This window comes from Nematostella vectensis, chromosome 11, assembly GCF_932526225.1.
Source record: "Nematostella vectensis chromosome 11, jaNemVect1.1, whole genome shotgun sequence".
NCBI lineage: Eukaryota > Metazoa > Cnidaria > Anthozoa > Actiniaria > Edwardsiidae > Nematostella > Nematostella vectensis.
Genome location: NC_064044.1, coordinates 4,581,747 through 4,599,434, shown reverse-complemented (window position 1 = coordinate 4,599,434; position 17,688 = coordinate 4,581,747). Strand labels below are relative to the sequence as shown.

Here is a 17,688-nt window from a genome sequence, read left to right as displayed (position 1 = left end):
ATTTCGACCGCAAAATGGGAACCCGCCAACTGCGGTATGCTGGCCAGGTGTGTTGTGGAACAGGCTATGTTTAGAGCATCTTTTCTAGCTCCGTCCTCAGGCTATGGAGGCAGGCAGAGCTATCCTGAATAGGGCTGCCTGGTCGCTTAGGGGGCTGCCGGACTTCTCTGCTGTCCCAATCAGAGAAGAACGACCCTATAGCCTAAGCCGCCTGTGTGCAAGATTGCAGCTACAGCTTCCAGTGTTTCCGCACCTGCTGCTTCGCCGCTCCCCCATCGCCACAGGGCTTTGAAGGTTGAGGGTTGTCGATGGTGGTAAAGCTATGACATGCGCTGAATTTGGATTAAAGTGAAGGAGGCTTGCGCAGCACCAGCCTCACTCTCTCGCCCTGATGAGCCTGACCCAACGGCAAGACAAGGTCAAGACGGTTGGAGACTCACCGAGGGTGCAGGAGCTGCCGGAGAGGGACGAAGTACGCCTTCAAACCGACAGTGGGGCTCCACTCCAGATTTTCTGTCGGGGTTTACTCCCTTAGCCTTTGGCCAACCAAGACCTACCTGCAAGGCAACAGGGAGCTTATGCCATGCAGTCTCCATGACTTCACCGAAACCCTGGCACGGGGGGCTAAGTGGGTACTCGATCTTGCCCAAGGATCTCCCACAGACTAGTGGAGGGAAGGAGGCGTCCTACTTCTCCATTCTAGACCTGCTCCAAGCTAGGCCTAGCCACTGCCCACTGGGCCGAGTAACATTGGTTACTCATGTTGCAACGCAGGGACGCGACGACTTTCCCCAATGGGTGACTAAGTACAACGTGAATTACAGTCTGACGGGAGATCAGTGGCAGAGTTACGAAGACGAGAATGGTGTGATTAAGGTAAGACAACGTAAAAACAGTGTTATGTTGAGTACAGTCTAACGATAGATTAGGGGAATCTTTATCAATATGATAGGTACATTTATTTCAACTGAATAAAGCTTTTATATTGTTGTTGTTATTATAACATTTTGAGCTTTTCTTCAGGTGTTCCCTGGCAACTCAGATCAGACCACTCTGGTGAAGAACGAGTTCTTCCCTTTCATCAAGACGCGTTACGTCAGGATTTTAGTTCAGGCTTGGTACTATCATATCACTATGAGAGCTGAGTTTTACGGATGTGCAGCTTGACTTAGTTAGACACCTTTGCATTGGGCGATTTCATTTTAAGCGAATTCCATTCTTGGTGTAGGGGGTTCGAAGAACAATGATTGACGCCTTTCCTATTGATGGCTTTTCTATTTGAAGTTGGTACTTTTGAGGGCGAAATATGGAATGTGATATTCTAATGAAAATAAAGAAGTCCAATAAGACGTTTTAAAATTAACACACGTGCATCGCATTAGACCAAAACAAAATGCAAGCCACAATTTGCACTTTGCACAATATTTATTGCGGCCCTTGTGGCCTATGTTAATCTTTACACCTGTAAACGTGATAGATTGAGTTTTCAATAAAAGGAGAATAAGACAATCACTACAAACAGAGTGGACATTTGATAAGTATTTATGATATCCTCTAGAAATTTTCATTCCCATCCCCAAACCAGAAAGTAGTATCAAGAAGAGGGCGCGGCCACGTTTGGCCACGCTAGTATGAGAGTTTTTTACTTATCGGACTTAGTTTCAGACACACACCTTTAATTGTACGCTATGGCCCAAATCTTATCATCCTTATGAAAATTACACCCCCTGTCTGGGTGTGTCCCATCTGCATGGTCTCCTTGTCTGGGTGTATCCCATCTGCATGGTCTCCCTGTGTGGGTGTGTCCCAGGTGCATGGTCTCCCTGTCTTGGTGTATTCCATCTGCATGGTCACCCTGTCTAGGTGTATCCCATCTGCATGGTCTCGGGGTCTGGGTGTATCCAATCTGCATGGTCTCCCTGTCTGGGTGTATCCCATCTAAATGGTCTCCCTGTGTGGGTGTATCCCATCTTCATGTTCTATCTTTCTGGGTGTATCCCATCTGCACGGTCTCCCTGCCTGGGTGTATCCCATTTGCATGGTCTCTCTGTCTGGGTGTATCCTATCTGCATGGTCTCCCTCTCTTGATGTATCGCATCTGCATGGTCTCCTGTCTAGGTGTGTCCCATCTGCATGGTCTCCCTGCCTGGGTGTATTCCATCTGCATGGTCACCCTGTCTAGGTGTATCCTATCTGCATGGTCTCCCTGCCTGGGTGTATCGCATCTGCATGGTCTCCTGTCTAAGTGTGTCCCATCTGCATGGTCTCCCTGTCTGGGTGTATCCCATCTGCATGGTCTCCTGTCTAGGTGTGTTCAATCTGCATGGTCTCCCTGTCTTGGTGTATTCCATCTGCATGGTCAGCCTGTCTAGGTGTATCCCATCTGCCTGGTCTCCCTGTCTGGGTATATCGTATCTGCATGGTCTCCTGTCTGGGTGTGTCCCATCTGCATGGTCTCCCTGTCTGGGTGTATCCCATCTGCATGGTCTTGGTGTCTGGGTGTATCCAATCTGCATTGTCTCCCTGTCTGGGTGTATCCCGTCTGCATGGTCTCCCTGTCTGGGTGTATCCCATCTGCATGGTCTCCCTGTCTTGGTGAATTCAATCTGCATGGTATCCTTGTCTGAATGTATCCAATCGGCAGGGTCTCCCTGTCTGAATGTATCCAATCTGCATGGTCTCCCTGTCTGGGTGTATCCCATCTGCATGGTCTCTCTGTCTGGGTGTATCCCATCTGCATGGTCTCCCTGTCTGGTTGTATCCCATCTGCATTGTCTCTCTGTATGGGTGTATACCAGGTGCATGGTCTCCCTGTCTATTGTATCCCATCTGCATGGTCTCCCTGTCTGGGTGTATCCCATCTGCATGGTCACCCTGTCTAGGTGTATCCCATCTGCATGGTCTCGGGGTCTGGGTGTATCCAATCTGCATGGTCTCCCTGTCTGGGTGTATCCCATCTAAATGGTCTCCCTGTGTGGGTGTATCCCATCTTCATGTTCTATCTTTCTGGGTGTATCCCATCTGCACGGTCTCCCTGCCTGGGTGTATCCCATTTGCATGGTCTCTCTGTCTGGGTGTATCCTATCTGCATGGTCTCCCTCTCTTGATGTATCGCATCTGCATGGTCTCCTGTCTAGGTGTGTCCCATCTGCATGGTCTCCCTGCCTGGGTGTATTCCATCTGCATGGTCACCCTGTCTAGGTGTATCCCATCTGCATGGTCTCCCTGCCTGGGTGTATCGCATCTGCATGGTCTCCTGTCTAAGTGTGTCCCATCTGCATGGTCTCCCTGTCTGGGTGTATCCCATCTGCATGGTCTCCTGTCTAGGTGTGTTCAATCTGCATGGTCTCCCTGTCTTGGTGTATTCCATCTGCATGGTCAGCCTGTCTAGGTGTATCCCATCTGCCTGGTCTCCCTGTCTGGGTATATCGTATCTGCATGGTCTCCTGTCTGGGTGTGTCCCATCTGCATGGTCTCCCTGTCTGGGTGTATCCCATCTGCATGGTCTTGGTGTCTGGGTGTATCCAATCTGCATTGTCTCCCTGTCTGGGTGTATCCCGTCTGCATGGTCTCCCTGTCTGGGTGTATCCCATCTGCATGGTCTCCCTGTCTTGGTGAATTCAATCTGCATGGTATCCTTGTCTGAATGTATCCAATCGGCAGGGTCTCCCTGTCTGAATGTATCCAATCTGCATGGTCTCCCTGTCTGGGTGTATCCCATCTGCATGGTCTCTCTGTCTGGGTGTATCCCATCTGCATGGTCTCCCTGTCTGGTTGTATCCCATCTGCATTGTCTCTCTGTATGGGTGTATACCAGGTGCATGGTCTCCCTGTCTATTGTATCCCATCTGCATGGTCTCCCTGTCTGGGTGTATCCCATCTGCATGGTCTCCCTGTCTGGTTGTATCCTATCTGCATGGTCTCTTTGTCTGGGTGTATCCCATGTGCATGGTCTCCCTGTCTGGGTGTATCCCATCTGCATGGTCTTTTAATTTGGTCCTTATACAGATTGTGTACATGGGATGAGTTCCAAATAAAATTAATATAGTTTCACATGCGATGAAGGACTACAACGTTAATGTGCTTCGTAACGCATTTTGTCTTTAATGTGCTTCGTAACGTGATTTTGGCAATAAATTTTGCTATTATTTTTTCAAGTTTTGTAGTGGATTAATGAGGAGGAGGAAGAGGTCATTTCCTGACATTCGATTAACATTAATGTTTGTTGCCATTTGTATCTTTGTGAAAACTTCGGCTCTTTCATCACAAAATTTGGGGCATCTTGTCAGGAAATGAACCTCATCCCCCACCTCACCAGTAGCGCAAATAGGGCATATCCTCTCATTTACTCTTTTGTAAGGTTTTCGATAACGCGCAGCTTCGATTTCGAGCTTATGATTGCTAATTCGCAGTTTTGTCAGCGCGATTCTGTAGTTTATATTGGTGACCTAGCTACATATATCATGTTTCAAATTCGTATGTTGTTTGAATATTCTATAGGTTCTAAGTTTGTTTTGTTGGTTGGGTTCTTTTCTTATGTCATCATGTATGTCGCCGGACCATGTCTGTAACTCAACGTCTTGTATTCTTTGTTTTATTAAATTTTCAATTGCATTAATATTATCAGTTATTAGATTTTGGCATTCCCATATATCTCCCAGCCCATTTCGGTTGTTCAAGTCTTTTATTTTATAACCCCAGAAGGCTTTGTTGTCCGCCTCCTTAATCCAGTTGTATGCAGTATTCGAAATTTTCTGCGTTTCGTTTACATTTGATTTCCCTGCTAGCAGAGGCCTCTTTTCTCTGTATTTCGCTGGGCTGGAGTTCGCGAGGAAAAGATACCTCTGCCATGGGTCGCAAGTTCGTTTGATCAAACCGCCGTCCACGACCGTGGACGAGATCCAGAGCGCATGCTCCGTTCATTAATTTCTGGCCACTATTTGAGCCCACAATGACTAGCGCATGCATGAAACGTATATCCGCTGCCAGATAATAAGCCCGCATTCGAAACGGCGTCCTCCGTAGAAATATCACGCGACGAATTATAAAAAGAAGCCATTCAATGCCTTATCTTCATTCAGAATTTTCTCTCTTTTGACAAACGAGTCAATCTGCCGTTTACAGGTTTTGCATATTCTTCTGGGAATAGCTGATCTAATTTTACCAAAAAGTTTTGTAACATTTTCTTCGAATCCAACTGTGCGATATTTACATCAAAGAAACTCGCCTGCCCAGATGTCTTGAAATTAATTCCACAAACAAGACAAAAGTCGTCTTTGCTGCGTTTGTTGTTCAATCTTTTTAGTGACGTTTTAGGTGATTGAAATTGAACAGTTGTTTTCTTTTTTCGAAGAGGAGAACTAACCGGAGTTTGAAACCCATGCAAAGCATATTGACAGCTTTCGCGCGATGGTACGGGTTTTGGCACGTCGGTCGCATATTACCGCTCACGCATGCGCAACAGAAACAGTCCCGACCTATGGCAGAGGTATCTTTTCCTCGCGAACTCCAGCCAAGCGAAATACAGAGAAAAGAAGCCTCTGCTAGCAGGGAAACATCAGATAATTTCAGCCATAATTTTAAAGATCGCATTTTTGCCTTCGTTCTTATGGGAAGCCTTCCAAGTTCGCCTCTGCATGCGTTATTACTTGCACCTTTACCATCGCCAAGCAACATTTTACAGAACTTTATATGAACTTGTTCTGTTTAATCTTTTTCATTTGTAGCGGTTCCCATACTCCAAACCTCACTCCCATACATAGAATGGGGGCTATCAGCGTATCAAATTACTTCATTGTGAGTTTAGGATCAGTTCTAAAGTAGTCTCTTAATTCTTTTCTCAATTTGTAGAGTGCTATCATGGCTGTCTTTTTGAGCTCTTGTTTTGCCAGAGCAAAATTTCCAAATGCCGATAGATGAAGTCCGAGGTATTTGTATGACTTGACATTTTTCAAGTCTGACATGATTGATGTAAAACGAAATGTTGTTCATTGTTTTACCGTTGTTGTTGAAAATGAGAATTTTCGTTTTCTTAATATTAACCTTTATATAGTTTTGGAGTCTATTTTCCGATTTTGAGAAAATGACAAGATAATCTGCATACTAAGCAAACAACTTAGAGGTTTGCCGTTGATATTAATATCGTCTATGTTTCAAGCGTCTAGCTGTTCAGGAAGGTCGTGTACATATAAATTGAACAGCGTTTGGCTAAGCATACAGCCCTGTTTCACACCTACAAGGCACTTGAATGAAGGTGTTAATAAATTATTGATTTTCACGGCCGATTTATCATTTTACATCGACAAAACGACTTCATAAAACTTGCCGTTAACTCCAACATTTTTTAGTTTATCGAGGAGTTTGTGATGCGGAAAGCAGTGTCATGCCCCTGTAGTTTTCTGCTTCTGCTGGGTCCTCCTTTTTATAAATAGGGACAATTAATCCTACGTTCCATAGGGCGGGATATTTTCCACTAGTCAGGATTTTGTTAAATGACACTTCAAAGCGTCCTTTCTTATTGACAGGAATTCATTCAGGATATTATCAATAACGGGCGATTTACTGTTTTTTAGCTTTTGGATTGACGATTCAACCTCTTTTACCAATATGGGGTAATCGAGGGGGCCGGGATTCCCTGTTTGTATCTTCCCTAACAATGTTTTCGGGGGTGTTTATGTCCTTTGGGTCGTTCAGATTTTTGTAATGGTTGTAAAAATCGGTTTCGCTTACTTCGCTTGCGTTGTTTTGTTTTGTTTTGGTTTGCCGATGTTAAAAACTTGCTTTAGATCTTTCCATGCTGTTTTTGTGTCTTCTAGGTGAATATTTTTTAGTTTTGATTTAATGTGCGTCTGTTTTTCCGTCGGCATAGTTTTTTGAACATTTGTTTCTCTGTATGCATGAGCCCCGGAGGTTCGGGATTATCTGGATTGCTGCACACTTGTTGTCCTAGTGACCGCAAGTTCTCTTTCTCCTGTTCTCTGTGTCACATTCGAGATCGAACCAATTTTTGTTGCCGTTATCGTTTTTTTATCTATTCTTATAGCGCAGTCCAGACTGCTTTGCTATATCAATTAGATGTTCAGTTGTCGTCATTTCGTCAATGTTTTCATTGTTTTTTATTGTCACCGATGTTTTGTTGGGTCTCGTCTGAACGTAATAGTTCTGTGAGTTTGTCTTTAATCCTGTCGTCCCAGACCAACTGTTTATGCTTTGCTAAAACTATCCTTTCTCCCGGCTGTCCACCCAGCCTCTATTTCGCGCGCGGAATTTCAATTCCATATGAGATTTGACAGTGATCTGAAAGGTGCGGCTTTAAGGGATGGACATTCATAAAACGTGTTTTCTCTAATAAATCAGCGTTTCCTATTACGTTATCAACCAGGCTGCTGCCGTTATATTTGAAACATGTTTTTTTTCCCAGTCAGGTCACCAATAACTCTCCCATTGAATATCCTAAGACTAAAAGTAGTTAATGTATCTATGAGAGTTTTGCCCCTTGCATCGACCGTCTGGTTATCTTGGGAGTATCTTATGTGCTGTTTATCAATAATATAGTCATCAGGTAGAGCAAGGAAAATATTTTGGTCAAAAGCAACAAACTCATGGATATTTCCCGTACTTGCATTTAAATCTCCTTGCATCATCACTTCCCCCTTGTTAAAGAAGTTTCTACTTCAAGTTCGTCTAGAATGTCCTCGTTATAGGCTAAGTCCCTTGGGCTAAGATACACAGTTCCTATAAATATATCTTTTGGTAAAGGGAAAAAATTTTTGTGTAGTTTAAGCCATGTTACATTTTCATTTTTAGTTGGCATATAAGATACTCCCTCTTTAATAGATCTATCTATATATACAGCTATTCCACCCGCGTTACGGTTTCCGATTTTGGGACGACATTACAAGGATACCCAGATACCCAAAACACCACTTGTACCACTGGAGATTTCTGCTTCACGATTCGTACCACTGGTATTTTATCACAGGATGCCCAAACACCACTAAGCAACTTTTACAACACAGGATACCCAGATACCCAAAACACCACTTGTACCACTGGAGATTTCTGCTTCACGATTCGTACCACTGGTATTTTATCACAGGATACCCAAACACCACCAAAAAACTTTTACAACACAGGATATCCAGATACCAAAAACACCCCTTGTACCACTGGAGTTTTCTGCTTCACGACTCGTACCACTGGTATTTTGTTGGTGTATCCGACATGTATGCCCGCGGATGCCCAGAAGTGAGTTACCGGATGAGCTCTAAGAATAACAGCCGATTCCAAGCTACGAACAGGCTTCAAAACCATTGCCTGGGCTACCTGTGCTAATACCTGTGAACCCAAAAGCTACGACCCCAAAAGCAACAACCCCAAAAGCTATTACCCCCAAAATTTTGTCGTTATTATTTAGCCTACCTTGTTTCCCAAAATGGCTACACTGCGTGGAATCAGTGATCCTTGTAGAATAACAAGCTTATTCAAGTTTTTTTAATTGGGAAATAGGGAACTACTTGTGTTTCCAGGTGGTCTTTTCTTAAAGCGCCGATTAACCTCAAAAACCCGGAATGTCACCCGGTAAACATTTTCGGGTTTTTCTTCCAAAATCTTAATGGCCCGCTAACTAACGGGAAATCGCTTCATGTTCTAGTTGTGTCGAGTTGTAGAAAGTTTTCATCACAGAGAAAGCGATTCGTATAGAATCCAGTTATTTGATAATTCTCTTCAAATTTGTGAAATAAATTTCTATAGCACAAGTTAAATATTTTATGCATAGACAAAAACTGAAATTATTTGGCCATTCGGCAAATCTCGATAATTTTTAAGACACAAAGTACCATGTTATGAAGCACAAAGTTAAATATTTAATGCACAGACAAAAACTGGAATGATTTGCGCATTCGGCAAATCGCGAGATTTTTTAAGACACAAAGTCCCATGTTATAAAGCACAAAGTCAAATATTTTATGCAATAGACAAATAGTGCTATGTTATAAGCACTAAGTTGAATGTCGTGAACAATATACTTAAATGTTTTAAGCAAAGGCAAATGATGAGTTTTTTAAGACACAAAGTGCGATGTTTTGAGACACAAAGTGCGATATGGTGAACTAAACCTGCAATGTTTTAAGCGATAATCAAATAGTGCTTTGTCGTGACACTCAAAGTGAATTGTCGTGACGCAAATTGTCCAAAGTCGTGACCGAAAGGTGAGATGTTGTTAACGAAAACCTTGAGTGGCCCTCATGGGCTTCCGTACTACTCTTCGCACCAAAAAGGATATCTTTAGCGGACATATGAGTTTCAGGCGTGTAGCTAGGGGGAGCACAGAATAAGTTCCCCATACTACACCCCTCCTCCTGCTCGAGCGCCCAATAGGGCGTCATTTCTAATTGAGGGGTCGACAATTCTGCCGGGGGGTAAGGGGGGGGTACTCCACTTATTTTTGGGTAGGGGTGTGCCGCCGAGGTCCCCAAAACCTGACCCTATCAGAAACCAAAAATCCTCGATTTTTTTACCCTTCCAGAGACCTACCCCTTAAATTACATACCCTACCGCAGACCTAAAGCTCGAAAGTATACCCTACAGCAGACCTTCAAGCCGCATTGTCACCAGTTTACTTAGGTCCGACGGAAACCTCAACCGTCAAAAGACAAAAGAATCTATTAGAATCCGAGATATTTAACAGGCCATCCGCTCTAAACTATCAGTCACATCATCAAAGAAACTTCCAATAGATACACTGCTTTCAATATTTTGAAATATTTTTCGCGTTTTCCGTTAAAAATCATCGGATATTGTTAAGTAATCGACCGGAAGTAAACTGGTGACAATGCGGCTTTAAGTTAAAGTTTTTTACCATTCGTGGGGCATAGTGGATGTGCCATCACTTGGAGCACATAACGACGAAAAGAAACAAAAACTTCGAGTTGTTACAGAAAAAAATACAATGTCACAGTTGCGTTTTCTGATATCTTTATTCTAACATCAGGGGCATAACACTGTATCGTATAACACATAATTTAGTACCGTCATTGTGAATAAAGGTAAAACTTAGCTCAGAGAATTGAGGTGAATTGGCAGCAGCCATAAATGGAGTTTTCGCTTAATGCGGCAATGTGTGTATTGGGCAGCCATACTGACAACTTTGCCCTCTCTACCAGAGACCTAACAAGAAAAAAAAGATACCCTACCGTAGACCGACAAGCGAAAAAAAGATACCCTAACGTAGACCTCAAGAGCCCAAAAACCCTACCCTAAAGGGCAGCACATACCAAATATGAGGCCCTTAGTAAAACCTGGCTAGGCCACAGTTTATAACTTGACCTTTTTAACAGGGTATAAATACGCAGACATTTAGTCTACGTGATTACATTTGCTATAAACAACAATCTTTTTCAATAGGAGACAAAGAATTGAAGAACTTAAAAAGAGAGAGAGAAGACCTCGTGAGCAAAGATCCCAGGTTAGTTGATAACATCTAGTCGGGAAATGACGGAACAACATTAAGTTTTAAGGCAAACTGACTATCCCCCATACTGACCAGTCGTAATAAGGACGAAACAGCTGTCCTTGGTTGCCGAACTGCACGGGTAATAAGACTGTGCTAGCGTCGCGTCTTAAGCCTCCCGGGTGCCGATGTAAAGCTAGTGTTCCTTTTATAACTCCAGTAATTCAAGCCGATGTTGGCGCTATGTTAACACGTTCTGTAAGCAAGAAGAAATGTCTGTAACATTAACGATTTCTAAATATCAAAGCTGAAAATATCCAAATATCATTAGCTAACTGGCTAATATAGCTTTTTTTCAGTGCTCAGCGCGACATATCTTACAAGTCTTACAAAATCTGTTAAAAACTGTCTGTGTTGGTGCAATTTTCAGATTTGGACCAGAGCCAAATTAACAAAAGCCTTGTAAACCTCCCGGAAGAGGGTTTGGCTGAGCTCTCGCCATGCAGGAAAAGGGTTCAGGACCCCAAGGGGCGGTAGAGAAAGGGATGCTAGTCCTATCTTTCTAAGTATAAAATACTACAGCAACTGCTATCCCTTAATGGATGTTCAGAGATTTGCTGCGATACAGTTATCCGTTTGGGAGTCCTCACGACAATAGTCCAAAACTTACTTTACAGTAGTAAGCGACACCAGGCTTTTGGGTGATATCTAACACAGGCCCGTACCCAAGATTTTTCTTGGGGGGGATTCGAAATCCGAAAAAGTCTGACAATCCCCGAAAGAACAAAAAGGGATTTTTTTATGCCTTTGCAGTATCTCCACGGGACGTTTATTGTCGGACTTGGCTACATACCAGAGTGATCTAGGTTATGCTTTATAGTTTTGTACAAATAACACGTCCCTTAGGAACCGAAAGTGGACCTTTGGCCGTTGTGGGGGGTACGGGTTTGTAACAATAGTACCATCTCTTAGGGCTGAACAATTGCTCCAATCACACCCAATGTGTTATCTCATGTGGACAAGAATTGCCGTTGACCACACCCTGTGCTATCTCTTGTTTTCGCCCACAATCAATGTTTTTTGGAGTCTGGAAAGCCCCAGGGGGTGGGTTAGGGGTTCAAGATCAACTTAGTGGTATACTAAAGAATAACCTCCATAACTTACCAAAGTATTTGTCATCAATTTTTTACTCTCCCTTTTTAAGTTTAACTTGTGCTTGTGTGGCATATAGCAGGCGACATGTTTGCTAGTTTAGATTTCCCGATAAAAAAATAATGTATTTGTAGCTCGCGCACCAAATCCAAAAAGCGGCGGATTTTTGCGAGACATCTTGTTATGCTGTATGTTTTTTGCCTGTGGTTAACCTATAGGAAATATTGAGAAATGCATGGTATCCCCTGGTTTAGCCAGGCCTTTTGTTTACTTTATCAGGTTGCAAGAGTGGCTATGTCTGCGATTTTGGTCTTCTTCGCTATTTATTTCGTATCTGTGCCAAGTGCTAAGCTTAATAAAAGTGAGTTACCCTAAAATATCAGAAGTTGCTTTGTTTGTTTATGCTGTTGTTGCTATCATTCTTGTTTTCACATTGCCATTGTTACTGTCGCTGTCACCGTTGCTGGCGTTGTTGCGATCGCTGTCACCGTTGCTGGCGTTGTTGCTATCGCTGTCACCGTTGCTGGCGTTGTTGCTATCGCTGTCACCGTTGCTGGCGTTGTTGCTGTCGCTGTCACCGTTGCTGGCGTTGTTGCTATCGCTGTCACCGTTGCTGGCGTTGTTGCTATCGCTGTCACCCTTGCTGGCGTTGTTACTGTCGCGGTCACCGTTGCTGGCGTTGTTACTGTCGCGGTCACCGTTGCTGGCGTTGTTGCTATCGCTGTCACCGTTGCTGGCGTTGTTGCTGTCGCTGTCACCGTTGCTGGCGTTGTTGCTATCGCTGTCACCGTTGCTGGCGTTGTTGCTATCGCTGTCACCGTTGCTGGCGTTGTTGCGATCGCTGTCACCGTTGCTGGCGTTGTTGCTATCGCTGTCACCGTTGCTGGTGTTGTTGCTATCGCTGTCACCGTTGCTGCTATCGCTGTCACCGTTGCTGGTGTTGTTGCTATCGCTGTCACCGTTGCTGGTGTTGTTGCTATCGCTGTCACCGTTGCTGGTGTTGTTGCTATCGCTGTCACCGTTGCCGGCGTTGTTGTTATCGCTGTCACCGTTGCTGGCGTTGTTGCTATCGCTGTCACCGTTGCTGGCGTTGTTGCTATCGCTGTCACCGTTGCTGGCGTTGTTGCTGTCGCTGTCACCGTTGCTGGCGTTGTTGCTATCGCTGTCACCGTTGCTGGCATTGTTGCTGTCGCTGTCACCGTTGCTGGCGTTGTTGCTATCGCGGTCACCGTTGCTGGCATTGTTGCTGTCGCTGTCACCGTTGCTGGCGTTGTTGCAATCGCTTTCACCGTTGCTGGCGTTGTTGCTGTCGCTGTCACCGTTGCTGGTGTTGTTGCTATCGCTGTCACCGTTGCTGGCGTTGTTGCTATCGCTGTCACCCTTGCTGGCGTTGTTACTGTCGCGGTCACCGTTGCTGGCGTTGTTACTGTCGCGGTCACCGTTGCTGGCGTTGTTGCTATCGCTGTCACCGTTGCTGGCGTTGTTGCTGTCGCTGTCACCGTTGCTGGCGTTGTTGCTATCGCTGTCACCGTTGCTGGCGTTGTTGCTATCGCGGTCACCGTTGCTGGCATTGTTGCTGTCGCTGTCACCGTTGCTGGCGTTGTTGCAATCGCTGTCACCGTTGCTGGCGTTGTTGCTGTCGCTGTCACCGTTGCTGGCGTTGTTGCTATCGCGGTCACCGTTGCTGGCATTGTTGCTGTCGCTGTCACCGTTGCTGGCGTTGTTGCAATCGCTGTCACCGTTGCTGGCGTTGTTGCTGTCGCTGTCACCGTTGCTGGCGTTGTTGCTGTCGCTGTCACCGTTGCTGGCATTGTTGCTGTCGCTGTCACCGTTGCTGGCGTTGTTGCTATCGCTGTCACCGTTGCTGGCGTTGTTGCTATCGCTGTCACCGTTGCTGGCGTTGTTGCTGTCGCTGTCACCGTTGCTGGCGTTGTTGCTGTCGCTGTCACCGTTGTTGCTGTCATCGTTGACGTTGACACAGGAATCCCGACCAGACGCCAGGGATAAGGCTGTATTTATGATCTTCATAATCAAACAATTTTGTTTTGAATACAGTCATATTTTTCTTATTAGGAAACTATATACCATTCTTGGAAATACACTCCTATTGCTTTTTTTCCCTTTCCCGCCTAAAGAACAGTGTAAGTCCATACACTAGGACATCGCGTTTTATACCACAGGCATAGACTTATTACCTCCAGGGCTATAGTTGATAGCTTTTTCCCTATTTGATGTAGTTGTGCCAGGGACATGTCCCACTATCCGCGACCCGTGTTGCGATGGCAGATCATCTGAACCAGACCATGAATGTTTAAACGATTACGATTGCGAAAGAATCTACCCTGGACGCGGGCTGAAGTGTTGTAATGACGGTTGTGAATATATATGCTTGAGTAAGTATGAAACCTGGATAATGCGAACGATAAGTTGTAATGACGGTTGTGGATATAGCTGCTTGAGTAAGTATGAAACCTGGATAATGCGAACGATTTAGTTGTAATGACGGTTGTGGATATAGCTGCTTGAGTAAGTATGAAACCTGGATAATGCGAACGATTTAGTTGTAATGACGGTTGTGGATATAGCTGCTTGAGTAAGTATGAAACCTGGATAATGCGAACGATTAGTTGTAATGACGGTTGTGGATATAGCTGCTTGAGTAAGTATGAAACCTGGATAGTGCGAACGATTAGTTGTAATGACGGTTGTGGATATATATGCTTGAGTAAGTATGAAACCTGGATAATGCGAACGATTAGTTGTAATGACGGTTGTGGATATATATGCTTGAGTAAGTATGAAACCTGGATAACGCGAACGATTAGTTGTAATGACGGTTGTGGATATATATGCTTGAGTAAGTATGAAACCTGGATAGTGCGAACGATTTAGTTGTAATGACGGTTGTGGATATAGCTGCTTGTGAGTAAGTATGAAACCTGGATAATGCGAACGATTAGTTGTAATGACGGTTGTGGATATAGCTGCTTGAGTAAGTATGAAACCTGGATAATGCGAACGATTTAGTTGTAATGACGGTTGTGGATATAGCTGCTTGAGTAAGTATGAAACCTGGATAATGCGAACGATTAGTTGTAATGACGGTTGTGGATATATATGCTTGAGTAAGTATGAAACCTGGATAACGCGAACGATTAGTTGTAATGACGGTTGTGGATATATATGCTTGAGTAAGTATGAAACCTGGATAACGCGAACGATTAGTTGTAATGACGGTTGTGGATATATATGCTTGAGTAAGTATGAAACCTGGATAATGCGAACGATTAGTTGTAATGACGGTTGTGGATATATATGCTTGAGTAAGTATGAAACCTGGATAGTGCGAACGATTAGTTGCAGTGACGGTTGTGAATATAGATGCTTGAGTTAGTGTGAAACCTGGATAATGCGAACGATTAGTTGCAGTGACGGCTGTGAATTTAAAAAGTCGAGTAAGAGTGAAACCTGGATAATGAGAACGATAAGTTGCAATGACGGCTGTGAATATAAATGCTTGAGTTAGTTTGAAACCTGGATAATGCGAACGATTAGTTGCAGAGAGGGCTGTGAATATAAGTGTCGAGTAACTGTAAAACCTGAATAATGCAAACGATTAGTTGCAGTGAAGGCTGTGAATATAAATGTCGAGTAAGTGTAAAACCTGGATAATGCGAACGATTAGTTGCAGTGAAGGCTGTGAATATAAATGCTTGAGTTAGTTTGAAACCTGGATAATGCGAACGATTAGTTGCAGTGAGGGCTGTGAATATAAGTGTCGAGTAACTGTAAAACCTTGATAATGCAAACGATTAGTTGCAGTGAAGGCTGTGAATATAAATGTCGAGTAAGTGTAAAACCTGGATAATGCGAACGGCTAGTTGCAGTGAAGGCTGTGAATCTAAATGCTTGAGTTAGTTTGAAACCTGGATAGTGCGAACGATTAGTTGTAGTGATGGCTGTGAATATAAATGCTTGAGTTAGTGTGAAACCTGAAAAATACGAAAGATTAGTTGTAGTGATGGCTGTGAATACAAGTGTCGAGTAAGTGTAAAACCTGGATAATGCGAACGATTAGTTGCAGTGAAGGCTGTGAATATAAATGGTTGAGTAAGTGTAAAACCTGGATAATGCGAACGATTAGTTGCAGTGAAGGCTGTGAATATAAATGCTTGAGTTAGTGTGAAACCTGAAAAATACGAACGATTAGTTGCAGTGATGGCTGAGAATATAAATGTCGAGTAAGTATGGACCTGGATAATGCGAACGATAAGTTGCAGTGACGGGTGTGAATTTAAATGCTTGAGTAAGTGTGAAACCTGGTTAATACGAACGATTACTGGTCTAACGTCTAATGCGTTGCATTCTCTTTCTTTTTTACGATAGAACCCATTCCCTCAGCTACGCTCCCACCAACACCTTCAGGTAATGTAAGGGGGGGAAATTGCACAAACAGTGCACAAACAGTGCAGTTTTGAGGTTTGATTCTGTGTTTGTAATTATGTTTTTTTTACTGTGACACAATTCACCATACAGGGAAACTCAGTGAGGCTCTTGCAATTGTGCATCCGTTTATTATTATTTTCAAACATTTAGAAATAATACGCGCTTTCCCGTTTTTAGAGTTTAAATCTGACATTACTGGTCTAACGACTTAGGCGTTGCGTTCTCTTTTTTTTTTTTAAGAACCCACTCCCCCAGCTTCCACGCTCCCACCAACACCAGGTAAGTAAAGTGTACATTAGGGATGGTGGTAATGAATCGCGGGCACACCGAGGCATATTTTCCAGTGATCTTATACCTCGAGAATAGAAGAGCAAAAAAAAAAAAACTTTCCCGATAAATATTATCAAATGGCCCGTGTCAGGAGGTATTTGTTTTCGTATTGTGTTGTATGACGAACAGCCAGTTCATGTCAATCACTCGTTCTCTTTTTTCTTTTCTAAGCTGCTTTTACTTATGTTTGTCCGATTCCCCCCCCGACCCCCTCGTGGTGTCCTCCCGAGCCATGGGACGAGTGTCAAACTGACGAGGATTGTGTTCGTCTTGGGAAAGATTTGGTTTGCTGTAAGGAGCATTGTGATATGACTTGCGTCCGTAAGTATAAACCAGAATAAAGCGAACAATATACTAAAGTAATACCTATATCTACGTTGCAACCGTTAGTATAAACCTTAATAAACCAAACAATATAGTCGCAAGCGAGACTTGTTTTCGCTAAAAGCGTGAAGTTCTCTGATGATCGTGCCTAACGCGCCTAATAACCAAATCGGTAAGAAAGAAGATAAAAAAGAGTATTTAGAAGGGACCAATCGATCTTTGTTTGCTCTAGAAACTCACAACGAAGAGAAGAAACAGCATCTTAGAGGAGAACTCTCTTGCGCGATCAACTCATGATTTCATCTCTTTTAAATTTCGCTGTCGCTGCTACCGCCAAAAATGTTCTAGCAATGTAATATGGGTCTGGTGATTTGGATTAGATTTCCCTGTACAGTGTCGTAAGAGCTAGAACCAGATTACTGCAGATTACTTGGAGTATTCCGAGAAATTTCGCTAAAATTTCCAAAATGATAAAACAACTTATCACTTCCGTCGATCAGTTTTTGTAAAGAGATGTCGCGTCAATGAATTGCAAACGTGACTGGAAACTATCTAAATGTAGGCCAACAAAAGCAGCTCAAAGCTTTTGACTGACGGAAGCCATATAATATCTTGTCGCTTGGAATCCATAGGCATGAGTTCGCAGATTGCTCCAAGGCCAAGTAGGGGGTAGGGCACTGGGGGTATGCAGTAAAAGATAAAAAGCTTTATTGTCGTAAGAGCCATAAACAAATTCTCACCAGTTTCTTTTTATTTGCTAGCCTGGATTCGTATGCCAATCACTGATTCAAGCTCAAATTCTCCCTGTGCAACCAAAGTATGCACCAGTCCTCCTCACTCAGTTTGCAAACCTGTAGGGGGGGTACCAAAATGCGTGTGTCCATCGTCTTGCCCATCGTTCCGTGCCGTGAAGTGCGGGTCTGATGGGGTTCTCTACGACAACCAATGTAAGATGGAGCAGGCCGCGTGCGTGAAAAACATGA

At 43.8% G+C, this 17,688-nt stretch overlaps 2 protein-coding genes across 2 annotated transcripts in view; both read left to right on the top strand.

Moving 5' to 3' along the window:
- The first annotated feature begins 594 nt into the window (after positions 1–594).
- On the top strand, positions 595–1,519 carry LOC116612651 (retinoschisin-like). The gene is made up of 2 exons (XM_032373372.2): positions 595–876; positions 1,024–1,519. The coding sequence occupies exons 1-2, from the start codon at positions 595–597 to the stop codon at positions 1,165–1,167; spliced, it is 426 nt and encodes a 141-aa protein (XP_032229263.1). The 3' UTR covers positions 1,168–1,519.
- Positions 1,520–10,341: 8,822 nt separating this feature from the next.
- The window catches only part of LOC5505013 (WAP, Kazal, immunoglobulin, Kunitz and NTR domain-containing protein 1), a 7,720-nt gene continuing 373 nt past the window's right edge, over positions 10,342–17,688 (top strand). The window contains exons 1-7 of the mRNA XM_048734258.1: positions 10,342–10,468; positions 11,860–11,966; positions 13,843–13,998; positions 15,992–16,030; positions 16,292–16,330; positions 16,553–16,702; positions 17,467–17,688. The exon at positions 17,467–17,688 is cut by the window's right edge and continues 373 nt beyond it. Coding sequence (XP_048590215.1) covers positions 11,900–11,966; positions 13,843–13,998; positions 15,992–16,030; positions 16,292–16,330; positions 16,553–16,702; positions 17,467–17,688 — 673 coding nt within the window. The 5' untranslated portion in view covers positions 10,342–10,468; positions 11,860–11,899. The remainder of the gene's footprint in view (positions 10,469–11,859; positions 11,967–13,842; positions 13,999–15,991; positions 16,031–16,291; positions 16,331–16,552; positions 16,703–17,466) is intronic.

Bases quoted from the DNA above. Each gene is read 5' to 3' on its own strand.
- LOC116612651 (XM_032373372.2), top strand. From the start codon at position 595: ATGACTTCACCGAAACCCTGGCACGGGGGGCTAAGTGGGTACTCGATC. The intron at 877-1,023 runs GTAAGACAACGT...GCTTTTCTTCAG, and splicing joins ACGAGAATGGTGTGATTAAG to GTGTTCCCTGGCAACTCAGA.